At 37.7% G+C, this 14,175-nt stretch overlaps 1 protein-coding gene across 1 annotated transcript in view; it reads left to right on the top strand.

Annotated features, from left to right (window-relative positions):
* LOC141171740 (uncharacterized) overlaps window positions 1-14,175 on the top strand; it is a 199,764-nt gene that overhangs the window by 73,223 nt on the left and 112,366 nt on the right. Inside the window, exons 30-52 of the mRNA XM_073655384.1 lie at window positions 972-1,021; window positions 1,329-1,483; window positions 1,568-1,694; window positions 4,205-4,379; window positions 6,390-6,490; window positions 7,093-7,317; window positions 7,693-7,867; window positions 8,297-8,374; window positions 8,937-8,986; window positions 9,082-9,226; window positions 10,250-10,360; window positions 10,597-10,738; window positions 10,933-11,076; window positions 11,241-11,375; window positions 11,509-11,610; window positions 11,697-11,807; window positions 12,049-12,205; window positions 12,297-12,323; window positions 12,422-12,577; window positions 12,704-12,979; window positions 13,064-13,181; window positions 13,468-13,547; window positions 14,017-14,084. Of these exons, the coding sequence (XP_073511485.1) occupies window positions 972-1,021; window positions 1,329-1,483; window positions 1,568-1,694; window positions 4,205-4,379; window positions 6,390-6,490; window positions 7,093-7,317; window positions 7,693-7,867; window positions 8,297-8,374; window positions 8,937-8,986; window positions 9,082-9,226; window positions 10,250-10,360; window positions 10,597-10,738; window positions 10,933-11,076; window positions 11,241-11,375; window positions 11,509-11,610; window positions 11,697-11,807; window positions 12,049-12,205; window positions 12,297-12,323; window positions 12,422-12,577; window positions 12,704-12,979; window positions 13,064-13,181; window positions 13,468-13,547; window positions 14,017-14,084 (2,908 nt within the window). The remainder of the gene's footprint in view (window positions 1-971; window positions 1,022-1,328; window positions 1,484-1,567; window positions 1,695-4,204; window positions 4,380-6,389; window positions 6,491-7,092; window positions 7,318-7,692; window positions 7,868-8,296; window positions 8,375-8,936; window positions 8,987-9,081; window positions 9,227-10,249; window positions 10,361-10,596; window positions 10,739-10,932; window positions 11,077-11,240; window positions 11,376-11,508; window positions 11,611-11,696; window positions 11,808-12,048; window positions 12,206-12,296; window positions 12,324-12,421; window positions 12,578-12,703; window positions 12,980-13,063; window positions 13,182-13,467; window positions 13,548-14,016; window positions 14,085-14,175) is intronic.

Raw genomic sequence — 14,175 nt, 5'->3', positions numbered from 1 at the left:
TCGAGTAGAACAACGCTCATCTCTACTCACAACATAAATGGAGGGCCTGAGAGACAGGGCAGGGTGTCAAAGATTTGCTGCGCCTCTTGAGAAAGCCTTCCTGTCTGTAGGCGAAGCGCGCATCGGGGCGCGCTACTTACTTTCACAGCACTTCTGTGACACCCTGCCCTGTCTCTCAGGCACTACATGCAGCAGTTTCACATACTTACTTCAAAATCCACAAATGTGAATATCTCTGAAATGGAACGATGCTGAGCAAAACTGAATAAAGCTGCGGAATCAGGGCAGCTTTGGGATTATTACAAGGTATTTAAGTCAATTTTTGTTTCGCAAGTGATAGATCCTCTTTAAGAAATGAAAGTTAAAGGGAATCTGTCACAAGGTTTATGCTAACTGAGAGCAGCATGATGTAAAGAAAGACCCTGATTTCAGGGATGTGTCACTTACTGGGCTGCTTTCTGCAGTTTTGATAAAATCCCTGTTTTATTTGCTGCAGATCTACCAGTTCTCTGAAAGATGAGCTGTGTATAACCCCGCCCATGTCACTGATTGGCTGCTTTCTGTGTATACTATGCATAGGCAGAAAGCTGCCAATTAGAGATCAGGATGGGATTATGCAGAGCTCATAAATATGGATGACTGCATGACAGCAGGTTTACTAATCCTCCAGTGATGATCTCATGCTGATAAATCAGGGATTCTATCAAAACAGCAAGCAGGTTCAGTAAGTGACACATCTCTGGAATCAGGGTCTCCCTCCACTTCTTGTTGTGCTTTTATTAGGTGGCAAAACCTGGTGACAGATTCCCTTTAATATCAGATTAGTGTTTACAGCTTTGATAAATGAAGCCCAGTGTGTCATTGGCTAATTTGGGTTAATAAAGATATCAATATTTGTCCTATGATCCATAGAAATGTTATTATGTTCAAGCTAACTCATAATAACCTATATGATGGGTTTAACTTTTCAGTACGTGCAATGATGGTTCTCTGACCTGTGTGAAAAATCTGAACTGCCCAGGTAATTTTATTATTTATTCATAATAATTGTTAATATATTTATTTGTGAAGAACATACATTTGACTATATAGATGGACACTATATAGCCCAGGACAAATCCAGAAGACTCATTTAGTGTACTTACTAAGTGCCAGCACTAGCGGAGCCTACGATTCCTTCATTGCAGCCAACAGATTTTTCATAGGTCCAGTGTATCTATAAATGTGATCATGGATTCTGTGTTTTATATAGGTACTCAATTGAGTATCGTTTGGTTGTGATACATATGTTTACATTGTATGATGTTTTGTACATTTCTGTATTTTAGGGATCTGTTCGGTGATTGGTTTACAGATGATTCGCACTTTTGATGGGACATTGTATAATTCGCCTGGTAATTGTGATTACGTTTTGGCCAAGACCTCCGACTTTACGATCAGCTTGGAAAATGAACTCTGTTCTGATTTGGGCTATAATAATTATGTAGGTATTCCATGACCATACGGTATTCCCAGTCTTTATATTGCATTGCTATTGTCTTATTATTTTTTTGCTTCTCTTTTTTAGAATCCAGATGCAATTTGCATAAAATCTGTGGAAATCTACATCCCACAAAAAGCCTCCCTAAAACTGCTACACGACGGAACAATCCAGTCAACAGGAGAAGCAGCAGATCTTCCTTATTCCATCTTAGGTATGTGCAAAGAACCATCGTCAGTCTTAAAGGGGTTGTCCGGTCCAAATCATTAAGTCTGCAGTCACTCTGTGTGACTGCAGACTTATGAATCCTCCCAACGTGCGCACTGTGTGCTACGGGGATTCGGAGCTGGGATCGGAGAGTATGTATGATTTATACATACTCCCGATCAGTAGGCGCAGCCTTACTATCATAAACTTGCATGGAGCGAGTCCACGCCCTCTATTTGTTCGTGCCCACTGGATGGCCAGGTCCCTAGAAGGGGCGAGGCCTAGCTCAATTTAAGTCTAATGAGCGAGGCCACGCTCACTAGAGGTTCTCCGGCCGGGAGTATGTATAACTCATATATATCCTCCGGTCCCAGCTGCGGGGATTCACCGGTTTCTGAGCCGGACTGGAAAGTAAGTATGAGTTAAACATACTCCCAGTCAGAGTCCATCTAGTGAGCATGGCCTCGCTCCTTACACTTGTATTGAGCAAGTCCATGTCCCATCTAGTGATGTGGCCATCCAGTGGGCTTGGCCGACTAGAAGGTGTGTCCTCACTCCATACAAGTGTATGAAAGCAAGGCTGCACACACTGGCTGGAAGTACAGTTATATGAAAAAGTTTGGGCACCCCTATTAATCTTAAGCTTAATGTTTTATAAAAATTGTTGTTTTTGCAACAGCTATTTCAGTTTGATATATGTAATAACTGTTGGACACAGTAATGTTTCTGCCTTGAAATGAGGTTCATTGTACTAACAGAAAATGTGCAATCTGCATTCAAACAAAATTTGACAGGTGCATAAGTATGGGCACCCTTATCATTTTCTTGTTTTAAATACTCCTACCTACTTTTTACTGACTTACTAAAGCACTTTTTTTGGTTTTGTAACCTCATTGAGCTTTGAGCTTCATAGCCAGGTGTATGCAATCATGAGAAAAGCTACTTAAAGTGGCCACTTGCAAGTTGTTCTCCTGTTTGAATCTCCTCTGAAGAGTGGCATCATGGGCTCCTCAAAACAACTGTCAAATGATCTGAAAACAAAGATTATTCAACATAGTTATTCAGGGGAAGGATACAAAAAGCTGTCTCAGAGATTTAACCTGTCAGTTTCCACTGTGAGGAACATAGTAAGGAAATGGAAGAACACAGGGACAGTTCTTGTTAAGGCCAGAAGTGGCAGGCCAAGAAAAACATCAGAAAGGCAGAGAAGAAGAATGGTGAGATCAGTCAAGGACAATCCTCAGACTACCTCCAGAGAGCTGCAGCATCAAATTGCTGCAGATTGTGTCACTGTGCATCGGTCAACTATACAACGCACTTTGCACAAGGAGAAGCTGTATGGGAGAGTGATGCGAAAGAAGCTGTTTCTGCAAGCACGCCACAAACAGAGTCGGCTGAGGTATGCAAAAGCACATTTGGAGAAGCCAATTTCTTTTTGGAAGAAGGTCCTGTGGACTGATGAAACCAAGATTGAATTGTTTGGTTATACAAAAAGGCGTTATGCATGGCGGCAAAAAAACACAGCATTCCAAGAAAAACACTTGCTACCCACAGTAAAATGTGGTGGAGGTTCCATCATGCTTTGGGGCTGTGTGGCCAATGCCGGCACCGGGAATCTTGTTAAAGTTGAGGGACGCATGGATTCCACTCAGTATCAGCAGATTCTTGACAATAATGTTCAAGAATCAGTGATAAAGTTGAAGTTACGCAGGGGATGGATCTTTCAGCAAGACAATGATCCAAAACACCGTTCCAAATCTACTCAGACATTCATGCAGAGGAACAATTACAATGTTCTGGAATGGCCATCCCAGTCCCCAGACCTGAATATCATTGAACATCTGTGGGATCATTTGAAGAGGGCTGTCCATGCTCGGCGACCATCAAACTTAACTGAACTGGAATTGTTTTGTAAAGAGGAATGGTCAAAAATACCTTCATCCAGGATCCAGGAACTCATTAAAAGCTACAGGAAGCGACTAGAGGCTGTTATTTTTGCAAAAGGAGGATCTACTAAATATTAATGTCACTTTTCTGGTGAGGTGCCCATACTTATGCACCTGTCAAATTTTGTTTGAATGCAGATTGCACATTTTCTGTTAGTACAATAAACCTCATTTCAAGGCAGAAACATTACTGTGTCCAACAGTTATTACACATATCAAACTGAAATAGCTGTTGCAAAAACACCAATTTTTATAAAACATTAAGCTTAAGATTAATAGGGGTGCCCAAACTTTTTCATATAACTTTATGTATAACTCTTACTTACCCTTCCAGTCCAGGTTCAGAAACCAGCGAATCTCTGCAGTACACAGTCTGTGCGCTGGGGGGATTCATAAGTTTGCAGTCACACAGAGTGACTGCAGACTTATTGATTTGGACTGGACAACCCCTTTAAGGACAGAAGGACATTAGTGCTCCCTTGCTTGATGGGTCTTTCAAGCATAAAGCCTCATAATATCACTACAATTGCGTCAGCTTCAAAATTAATATATAAATCTTTTTTTTTTCTAGACACTATTACTGTTTTAAAAAGTTCTTCCGTCTTCTTGGATGTGGCAAGCCCATTGTTTAATATTCAGTATGACTGGGTTGGTAACCGCCTATATGTTATCCTGGATCCGAGCTACAAAGGCCAAACTGCTGGCTTGTGTGGTACTTATAATGACAATCGAAATGATGACTACAGGTATGTTACCTTTGCTGCTCGCTAAGCATATTCTGAGACAAGGCTGCTAACTTTAAAGATAAGCAAATATCAGAAAATGACCTATTGTTAATATCAGGTTAATGTTATTTTTTATAATATTTTTGTCAATTTTTTAATATATCATATATATTTTTCGATATCATATTTTACATTTAAAAATAAAAAGTAGAAGTCTTACAATTTTCACACCGGCTACTATGGCTTTCTTAGACTCATACTTCCTGTTGTTTCAGGAAACAACACATGTACCTTGCTATAAAAGTCAGACCCCAACCTATCTTTTTTATTGAAGTATCTAATGAGCGTGTGTAAAGTTCATTGTGAAAGGAGGGGGAGCAGAATCAGCTGTAACATTGCCTATTGTGATTGGTGGATCTTGGGTTTTCAGCTGTGTATAGAGGTGTTTTCAGTTATTGTAATTCTGGCTTTGATGATAAGGAGCCTGCTGAAAACTCTTACTGAAAGGACAGGAAGTAGGAGTTTAAAAAGCTTCAGTGGCTAGTGTAAACATTTTAAGATTAGTACATTTTTTTATTTCAAAAAATTGTAATATTAAAAAAAAATTGCAATATTTAAAAAAAATACATGTACCATATAAACCTGATTTAAACAATAGGTCACTTTCTCATGATAATTTCCCTTTAATAAAGGTAAGCCTGTTGGTAACTTATACCCCACAAAACTGTTGACACCTTTAGATTGGAGACTTATGGTGGTGTTAAAATATATTTATCTGTAGAGAATTACCAAATGATCTTGACCTTGTGAGGTAGGAGATAAATACACCCTTCCCTCTTCTCCTAAATGATGGCTGTATCAAGCTCCTGATTGGACACTACTCAATGTCTGTAAAGCGCTGTGGAATTAATGTCACTAGATAAGCGAGTAAAATAAATAAAAATACATTCACAACATTATATTGAATTTTGTGACAACTTGGAACCAAATTCTAGAAAAGGTAAGTGTGGAATCTTCTGATTAGCAAATCACAGGCTCTTGAGAAAGATTCATAAAAGTAATGATCAACTCATGGAAGTAATAACCTCAGCTTCACGTCACAATCCTTTCTTACGACAAGGATATCAAAGACTTCAGACGAAACTAAAAAAATGATGCCTATAGAAATGCCTGAGGATTATTTCATTGCCTGAGTCATGTACTGAACCCAAAGACCTTGCCCAGGGCTTAAAGAGAATACAGGTTTTGTAAGGAATGTTTCTTTAAAGAAAGTCTTTATAGAGGACCTGTCACCAGGTTAAAAGAAAACAGTGCTTACTCCTATTTTATTCATGGAGAACCCCTGATTATTGTGTATTTTTTTAAGAATTCATCATATGGCTCTAGAAATATGGGCCTTTTTTTATCTAGTGTTTATCTAGTGTTAATTTTCTAGTGTTGGCTCACAGGATAATAAGGCAGAGTAGAATAAAGATACGCCCTAGAGGATCATGTGAGCCATGCCCCCAAAGATCTTAGTAAATAATAGACCCAAACAGTATCTCTGGACCCATATAGGGAATTAAAAAATCAAACAAACAGGAGCTGGATGATTTCCTTAGTACACATAACATTGTGAGTTATAGTTAATTTAGTGACAAATTGTACAATTGTTGGAGAAAGGTTGAACTTGATAGACCTAGGTCTTTTTTTCAACCTATGTAACTATGAAACTAAGAGGAAGTGCGGGAATATAAAAAGAGCAAAAACTGGCCACCTTTGACCTGGTGACAGGTCCTCTTTAAGGTTTGTTTCTTTTAATTATAGTGTTCTATTTAATAATAATAAGTCAGAGCTGTAATAATACTTTTAATAAAGAAGTGACAAGTAAGTGTTCTAAGAACTCGTTGGATCATAAAGTTAAATAAGTAGTACAGATAATCGAAGAGAAAATTGAAATGATGAAAAAGATTTTATTTAATATCCACATAATATTTGAATAAGTAGGAATTTTTTTTAAACAAAATTCTATTTTTCCTTTGTGCATTGCAGGAGCGCTAACGATATGACTGAGACTGTATCCAGCTTCTTCAGCAAATCCTGGAAGACACAATATCAGTGTTCAGAAGATACAAAAGACCCTGAAGATATTGGTAAATGGATTAAAATGTAGAATTTGGAAAAAATGTTCTAAAGTTTTTCATACCATTGGAAACTTTAGGTATAGACACTTTACAACCTAAAGAAAGGCAAACTAACCATATAGTAGATTTTGGCAAGTAAGAGGCGATTTGTTGGGCTCCTGTTCAGCGGTCACTGATTACTGACGTGACTGATTGGTTGGATCTTGAGCTTCGATTCACGCCATTTCTAGTAGATACACCTTTTAATGACTAGCAAAAATAAAATAATTATGGAGAAACCTAAATTATCTTGAAACACTATTTATTTTTGTTAGCCATAAAAGTATCGTATCTTGGGTTTCTTTACTGAGAGCTATCAATCTATGTGCATCCCAAGAACAGCTCCCACAGCATTCTATTAATGTGGCTTGGTCATCCGATCCAGGGAACTGTATTCCTTCCTCTTTTTGGAGGAACAAAATTGGCCAAAATCGTTTTTTGAGTAAATAGTTGGCGTTTAATATTGTTCTAGATCAGAAAGAACTTGATTTTGATGGTAAGGAGTTTTTTCTAAATCGATGAAGCTATATTGTGCGTTGCATGAGGTTGATCAATTTCTGTTTATTCTTAAGGTCAAAAAGCAGATGCTGATTGGGTTTGCTCTGATGCCTTGGATAATTCCCTCTTTGAAGACTGTGCTCTTCTGATTGACACCCACTCCTACAAGATTTCTTGTTCCAGCAATGTCTACTATCTCAATGAAAATGAAGGACTTTGTGCAGCTTTGGCAGACTATGCTTATCGCTGTGCCCGGGCAGGAATATTTGCTCCAGTTAGTTCTTCATTTCCAGATTGCAGTAAGTTGTTCCTTATTGTTTTTTATTTATTTATTATTTTATTGTATTTTAGAAAATTGAATCATTGCATCGCATTTTATATATATCTAAACCTTATGTTACTTAGTAATGTACACCATATCCTGGAAAATGCATGTGCCATTTGGGGAATTATGTTTCAAGCTACACTAAAATTGCTTTTGACCACAGCAGAACCCATTAAAAACAAAGCAAAAGAGGGTCTTCTCAGGTTTGCCTCACCCTTCTTTCTTATGGATGATCTTACCAACACTAAGTTCCTCCTCTCCATATGCCAAGGGTCATGGCGTCTTATTAGCTATGTATAGTCTTGGTCACAAAATGTCCTCTAACCACCCCTTTGTTTTCCACCTTTAGTTCCAGCTTGTAGAGAAAGTATGGTTGCTATCACAGAAGATTCATTGGCACAACACGATTGTGCTGAATACACTTCTACACTCCTGAAAATTACATCTTCTATCCCACTGAATGAAGTTTGCATCTGCCCATCAAACCTCTACTACGATTCCTCTCTGAATGAATGTGTAAAGGGGTAAGGACACTTATTCGAGAAGCAGTCAAGTTTTGTGTTCTAGAGAAGTCCAACTTTTTCTACTTTGCCAAATTGTCTCAATGGCACAGTAATTTTCATTAATGGAACTCAACAATTGACTTCATTGACCACTTTTTATCCATCGCGTTCTATAAGGGTTGTTTGATCATTTGATTCAGGGAACTAATCAAAATATGTTTAGAGGGTCTGGAATCCTCCCTAATTCTGGTGACTCAAAAATGGCCAAATTAACATTTTTAGAAATTATTTTGCCTTTGACCATGATTTGGATCAGTGAGAACTTGATGATAGGCAGGACTTCTTTCTAAATTGATGAAACTAAGCCATACATATTACATGTTTATCTACTTACATACTAATGCACGTTTTTTTATAGCTTTTGACCATTCAGATATTTCTTTCTTTCAGAGATTATTGTCCTTGCTACAGCAATAACCATCTGTACAAATTAGGAGACACTATTACCCAAGCCAATGGACAAACATGGTAGGGAATATGTTTACTTTCATGGTTGCATGAGTATTTGGGATGGAAGTCTAGCAATATTACTATTAGAATATAAGTGCACATCATATCTGTCCATTTTTTTTATATAAATTAAAGGTGTTTGACTATGGAAGCTTAAAGGTGTTGTCCAGTGAAAACAAGTTGATTGGTGGATGTCCAACAGCTGGGACCCCAACAATCAGTAGATCAGGGAATTTTTATACTTTTACCCACACTATAAAATGCAGTAGCAGATCAGTGTTCCATTCATTCTCTATGAGAGTTCTCAGCAGCCCCATAGGGTTTCAAAGGTGCAGTGGTTGAGTGTGTGCACTGCCGCTCCATTCTAACAGGGATAAAAGTGCCCTGTTTTGCCGATCAGTGTGGTGGATCCCATCAGTCGGACCCCCATCGATAAACAAATTATCACTTATCCTGTAGATAGGTGATAACTTTTTTTTTCTGACAACCACTTTAACACTCAGAAATATTTGCATAGTTATTGTTGCATTTGAAAAGAAAACTAGTTGAAATATTTATGTCTTATATCTTTGCGTTTTAGTCCTTGTGAGAGAATAACTCAATGCGGTGACAGAGAAGAAACTCCACCTGGTAAGATGTGCACAATCCTGATTTTGTCATGGTTTCTCTCACATTACAAAACTGATATCAGCAGAGATTACTTCTTTATTTTGTTATTTTGACAGAGCCGGAACCATGCCCAGATAATGAAAAATATGCAGATTGCCAGTTTAGCTCTGGAACGCTCTGTGAGCCCTCTTGTATGAACTTGGCTATAATCGACCAAGGATGTACCCTTGAGTGTACTCCAGGATGTGTCTGTAAACCTGGGTAAGTCAATGCCCTAAGCCTCCATACCCTTTAGATAGCTGTTGGACCAAAGATGGTTATCCCGATCATTCAACCCTGCAGCTATCTTGCCCAACTCTCCCATACATGAGATCACTCTCTCTGCCGCACCTCCTGTGTTCTCTATGAGAAAGCAGCAGCAAGACATCTCTGGCAGTGGCTTATCTCTTAGAGACCAAAAGGATTGCCAGGCCAAAATTGGACATTCTAGTTCCTTATTTTACCCAAAATCATCTATTGAGGGCAAGTTGAGTCCCATTTAGACATTAGAGTGTTGGCTAAACCTGTTGATATTGGCAAGTTCGGCTGAAATTAGTCTAATGTGTATGGGGACCTTAAGGACGGAGTCCAATATAATACCAATAATATAAAACTAGAAGGTTTAAATATTTACAGAGGAGTAAAATGTTAGGTTGTACTCTGTACTCTATAGTGACGGACTCATGAACAATGAATGAATAAAATTATTTTTAAGATTATATTCGTAAATGTGTTGTCCTATAAGGTCAACCCTTGTCTATATGTTCTATTAAGGTATAAGTACATCATAGAGAAAGGCTTATTGCTTGAGAAGCCTCTCTATCTCCATGGCGTAGTTTCCGCTCTGGAGGACTCAGTGTGATTATGCATTTTACAGTACACTATTCATTTGGAATGTAGGTATGTAATACCATATTTCTCCTGTAGTGGCCGCTGCAGAAGAAATGTGCAGTTGTCTGTAGATCATTGCTGCAGTAACAACTGATCGCTTGGGGATTAAGCTGCCAGATTTGTGCTGATCAGCTATTTATTAGGGGGTCTTCTTTTGGAGAAGAGGGTTGTCCAGATACTTAACCCCTTTCAGAGAAATAAGAATAGGTAGGATTACTAGTCAAAACAGTTATTGGGCAATTTGAATATATTTCTTATAATAGATAAACTTGTATAATTTGCTGAGACTTCAACACTGTTAGAGGATGTAGAATGTGCCAAATGTGCTAAACTCATTTTTTCTATTTTTTTTAGGTTAATGAGGAGCAGTGAAGGAAACTGTGTACCACTGAATGAATGCACTTGTACCCATGGAGATGACATATATGTCCCAGGAGCAACACTAGCAAAAGACTGTAACACATGGTAAGACACCTCAGATATTAATATTTTGTTTAGACAACATGAGACATATTAATCACCTTTATTGTTATTTCCAAACATTTTAATAAAAATATGCGGTATATATTTTTAAATTTTTAATGTTATTGGACACTCAAGTAGCTGGCTTTAATTAATTAAAAAATTCCGTAAATATAATTAAAAAAAAAAAAATATTAAAAATATTGCGACTGATGATTTTTTGTTTATTGTAATTCCAGCACATGTGAAAATGGCAAGTTTTCATGTACACATAACCCATGTAACAAAGTGTGTAATGCTTATGGCGGATCACAATTCTTCCTCTTTGACAACGTCTGGAAATCTTTCGACACAAAACACTGTGGAATTGTGCTAGTTGAGGTTAGTTGTAAAATAAATTCATAAATAGACTGAAAATAAAATTTCCTAAAGGTTTTTTTTTTATATGTGGCATAGTGTCCTCCCTTATTGTAAATTGTTAGAATATTAAAGATTATCTGCGACATCTGTAACGATATAAAAGGATGAGGCTATGATTTCAAATACCTAAATTGTCCTTGCATTTTATCTTTTAGTCTCGTGAAAATGAAACTCCATTCTTCAGAGTTGTCATGCAAAATACTCCAAATGAGGCCATGGGAGGCGCTCTACTTAAGAAAACTATTTATATCGCTTTTGGAGGAGCAAGCGTAGTCCTGAGTGAATTTGATACCACAGTGGTAAGACATGGACAGTACTATCTGGTTCAGAAGTTCAGCTTGATTAGCTTGTCTCTACATGAGAAATGTCTAAATAGAATCAGTATTATAAAGGTGACCACATGTGACCTAGGATTAGCATCACTCCTTCCGTAAGTAATATTTTGGATGCTTCTCATTTACAGGCACAGGAACTAGGCAGTAATACTCAAGTGAAAATTTACCGATCTGGATTCTATCAGGTGGCCCAATTCCTAGGTCTTACTGTGTACTACGACCAACATCTAGATGTTATCATTCAACTGGCTCCACAACTACAGGTACATCACTACTAACAAAAGTAAAAAAAATAGCTAGGAGATCCAACTAGAAAAATAATTAAATGTGAAAGCTTTCATGGAAGCTATGAAGTGTAGTCAAGAATATTTACCAAGATCTTCTGTTTGGATAAAGGGCAAGGTTCAAGGAATGTGCGGTGATGCTGATGGAACCACCACTACTGAGTTAGCCATTAGTAACATGGCTCAGTATGCTTCTCAGTTCCTGACTGAGGAGGTAGGTGACCATTCATTTTTGTACATATACTCAGAAAAAAATATACATACTTGGGTTTGAATAACACTTTTTCCACTTTTGAACAGTGTCCTGACCAACAGTCAACTTTACCTCCTCCGTCTGATAACCACAAGAAGTTTGTAGAAACAAGATGTAGCCTGCTTAAGGGCGATGACTTTTCTGAGTGCCACACAGTAGTAAGACTTGTTCTTGACTTTTATTTTTGCATGTACAAATATTAGATTTTCAAGTTTTTTTGGGGAAATTATAATGTTACTAAGGAAGAATCAGCAGGAAAACATGTTAGAGACAGGATAGACATGCAAAAATGATGAACTTTCTTCAATTTAGAGGTGAAAAAATGGGCAGAAAGGATAAAATAATCTAAAAAACAAAGTAATATCCGGTATTTGTACTGATTATTTTTTTTTGTCACAGGTGAATGTGGATCCTTATTATGTAGCTTGTGTTGAGGAGACTGAAGCATGCAGAGAGGGTGAAAGCTGTCTTTGCTACTGCACTGCCCTAGCAGCTTATGCCCGTGCCTGTTGCCGCAAAGGAATCACCATTGATTGGAGAAGCCCTGATACATGCCGTAAGTTTGTCTTCTAACTTTTTTTTATCATCATGTTCCTTCAAAATTTGAATTCATCTTTTAAATCGTCCTTTGTTTTTGTTTCTTTCAGCATCTCCTTGCGAATATTACAACAGAGGTAAGATCTAGCTGTTTTTTTTATTGGACATCAAAACTGGTTGATTAAAATGATCTCAACTGATGTTTATAAATATTGGAAATACTTTTTTTCTTAAGATGGTGGAGAAGGACCTTACCGCATTGTAATGATGAATGGCAAGACCTTAGTGATTGATTACGAGAATAATGCCGTGTCTCTGGAAAATGTTGATGTTCCTGGAGACTTGAAGGCAAGCTTCATGGTGACTTCAAGCCTTTATGTAGACCAGCAGAGTATGTAATTTTTATTTCAAACTTTTGTATAAATTTCACATGACCTCAGTGTTTAATAGCCGCACAGAAAGTTTCATTTATACCTTGGGTAGCTAACTTAAAATACTTTTTTGCTTCTTGGTGTAGATGGTAGAAAGCTGATCTCTTTGGAGTCTGCACAACACCACAACTATTTCATTGTTCAGAATGATGATCAAACGTTAAGCCTGAGAAAGTGGCAACCAAGTGTAGAGTTCCGAAAAAGAGCCACTTTTATTTTGAGATCGGACCGCTGGGTGACGGGCTACGATGCTCTGGAATCTTATTCTTTACGGGGACTGTATCTTTCCATCTATGGTGAAGCACTGGTCATGTCTAAAGTGAAATCAGTAAATATGCTTCAGATGAACTTCAAACTGATCGGTAAGACCCAATTGATTCAACTCGAATGTCTTTGAATACAAATGTACTTAATTTGAGACCTAAACATTGATGATTAATTTTCAGAGGAAAGCTTTGGCTTGCCTTCTTTCTCTATCTGCACCTGGAAATACAGATCTTGTGGAAGCCCATGCATCCCAACGTGTCAAGATCCTCTCGGTACAAAGTGCACATTGACTCTCAAGTAAGTTTTCCCTAACCCATACCATATAAGAAATAGTCCAGAGCCAGTTTATTGTTAAAGGTCGGCATCAAAATACTGAGTTGCCATTTTTTTCATAATAATATTTTAATTGTAAGGAAATTAAAGAATGAGGATATTTGGGTTCTAATTATCCAATTGGCCAATTAGTTATTTTCGGTTCCTACTTCATAGTCCATCAGTCACAACCTTGTTGTTTGTCTAGCAATATTCTGCAGTTTTTCCATGGTCATATCATATTTCACTGTTAAACTTACTGTTTTCTTAGGGTTGAAGGTTGCTACCCAATTTGTGCTCCAGAAATGGTCTTTGATGAAGTTACTCATCGTTGTGTCCAGTTTGCAGACTGTAAGTTACTTTGTGTCTACTTTTTCTTTAAATACATGGGAATACTTAAAGTGGTCTTCCGGTGAAAACAAGTTATTACCAATTGGCAGGAAGGGTGATTACTTGCTGATCGTTGGGTGCTCGACCACTGGGATCCACACCGATCAGCAAAACTGGGAAACTTTATCCCAGACGGGAAACTTTATCCACTTGCAAAATTGCATGGCAGTTCAAAGCCCAAACATCACTACATTCATTATCTAAGGGGTTGATGGAAAAAGTCGATTGCAGCTCGGACAACCCATAGAGAATGAATGTAGCACAAGCCACACATGTGCACTGCCGCTTCATTCTAATGTGGATAAAAGTTCTCCGAGCAGTCGGACCACCACCAATCGACAAGTTATCTATTAGATCATTCATAATTTGTTTTAACCGAACAAACTTTTTAAGTATCTATAAGTTTGATGACGTTAATGATTTTTTTCAGGTGTTACTCCACCAGTTGGGCCTTATACAACGCCGATACCAACCAGCCCAGTTTCAACAACAATAGAGGTAAAATTAATAATATGGGTCATCACATGTGGATACTACACATGTGTCTTTCTTAGCTTATACCTGATATACATCAGATTATCTGACATTA

Source organism: Phyllobates terribilis, unplaced genomic scaffold (genome assembly GCF_046119375.1).
Source record: "Phyllobates terribilis strain yellow unplaced genomic scaffold, ASM4611937v1 Scaffold_12__6_contigs__length_324123572, whole genome shotgun sequence".
Taxonomy (NCBI): domain Eukaryota; kingdom Metazoa; phylum Chordata; class Amphibia; order Anura; family Dendrobatidae; genus Phyllobates; species Phyllobates terribilis.
Note: the sequence above shows the minus strand (reverse complement) of the source record. Positions and strands in the feature narration are given on the sequence as shown.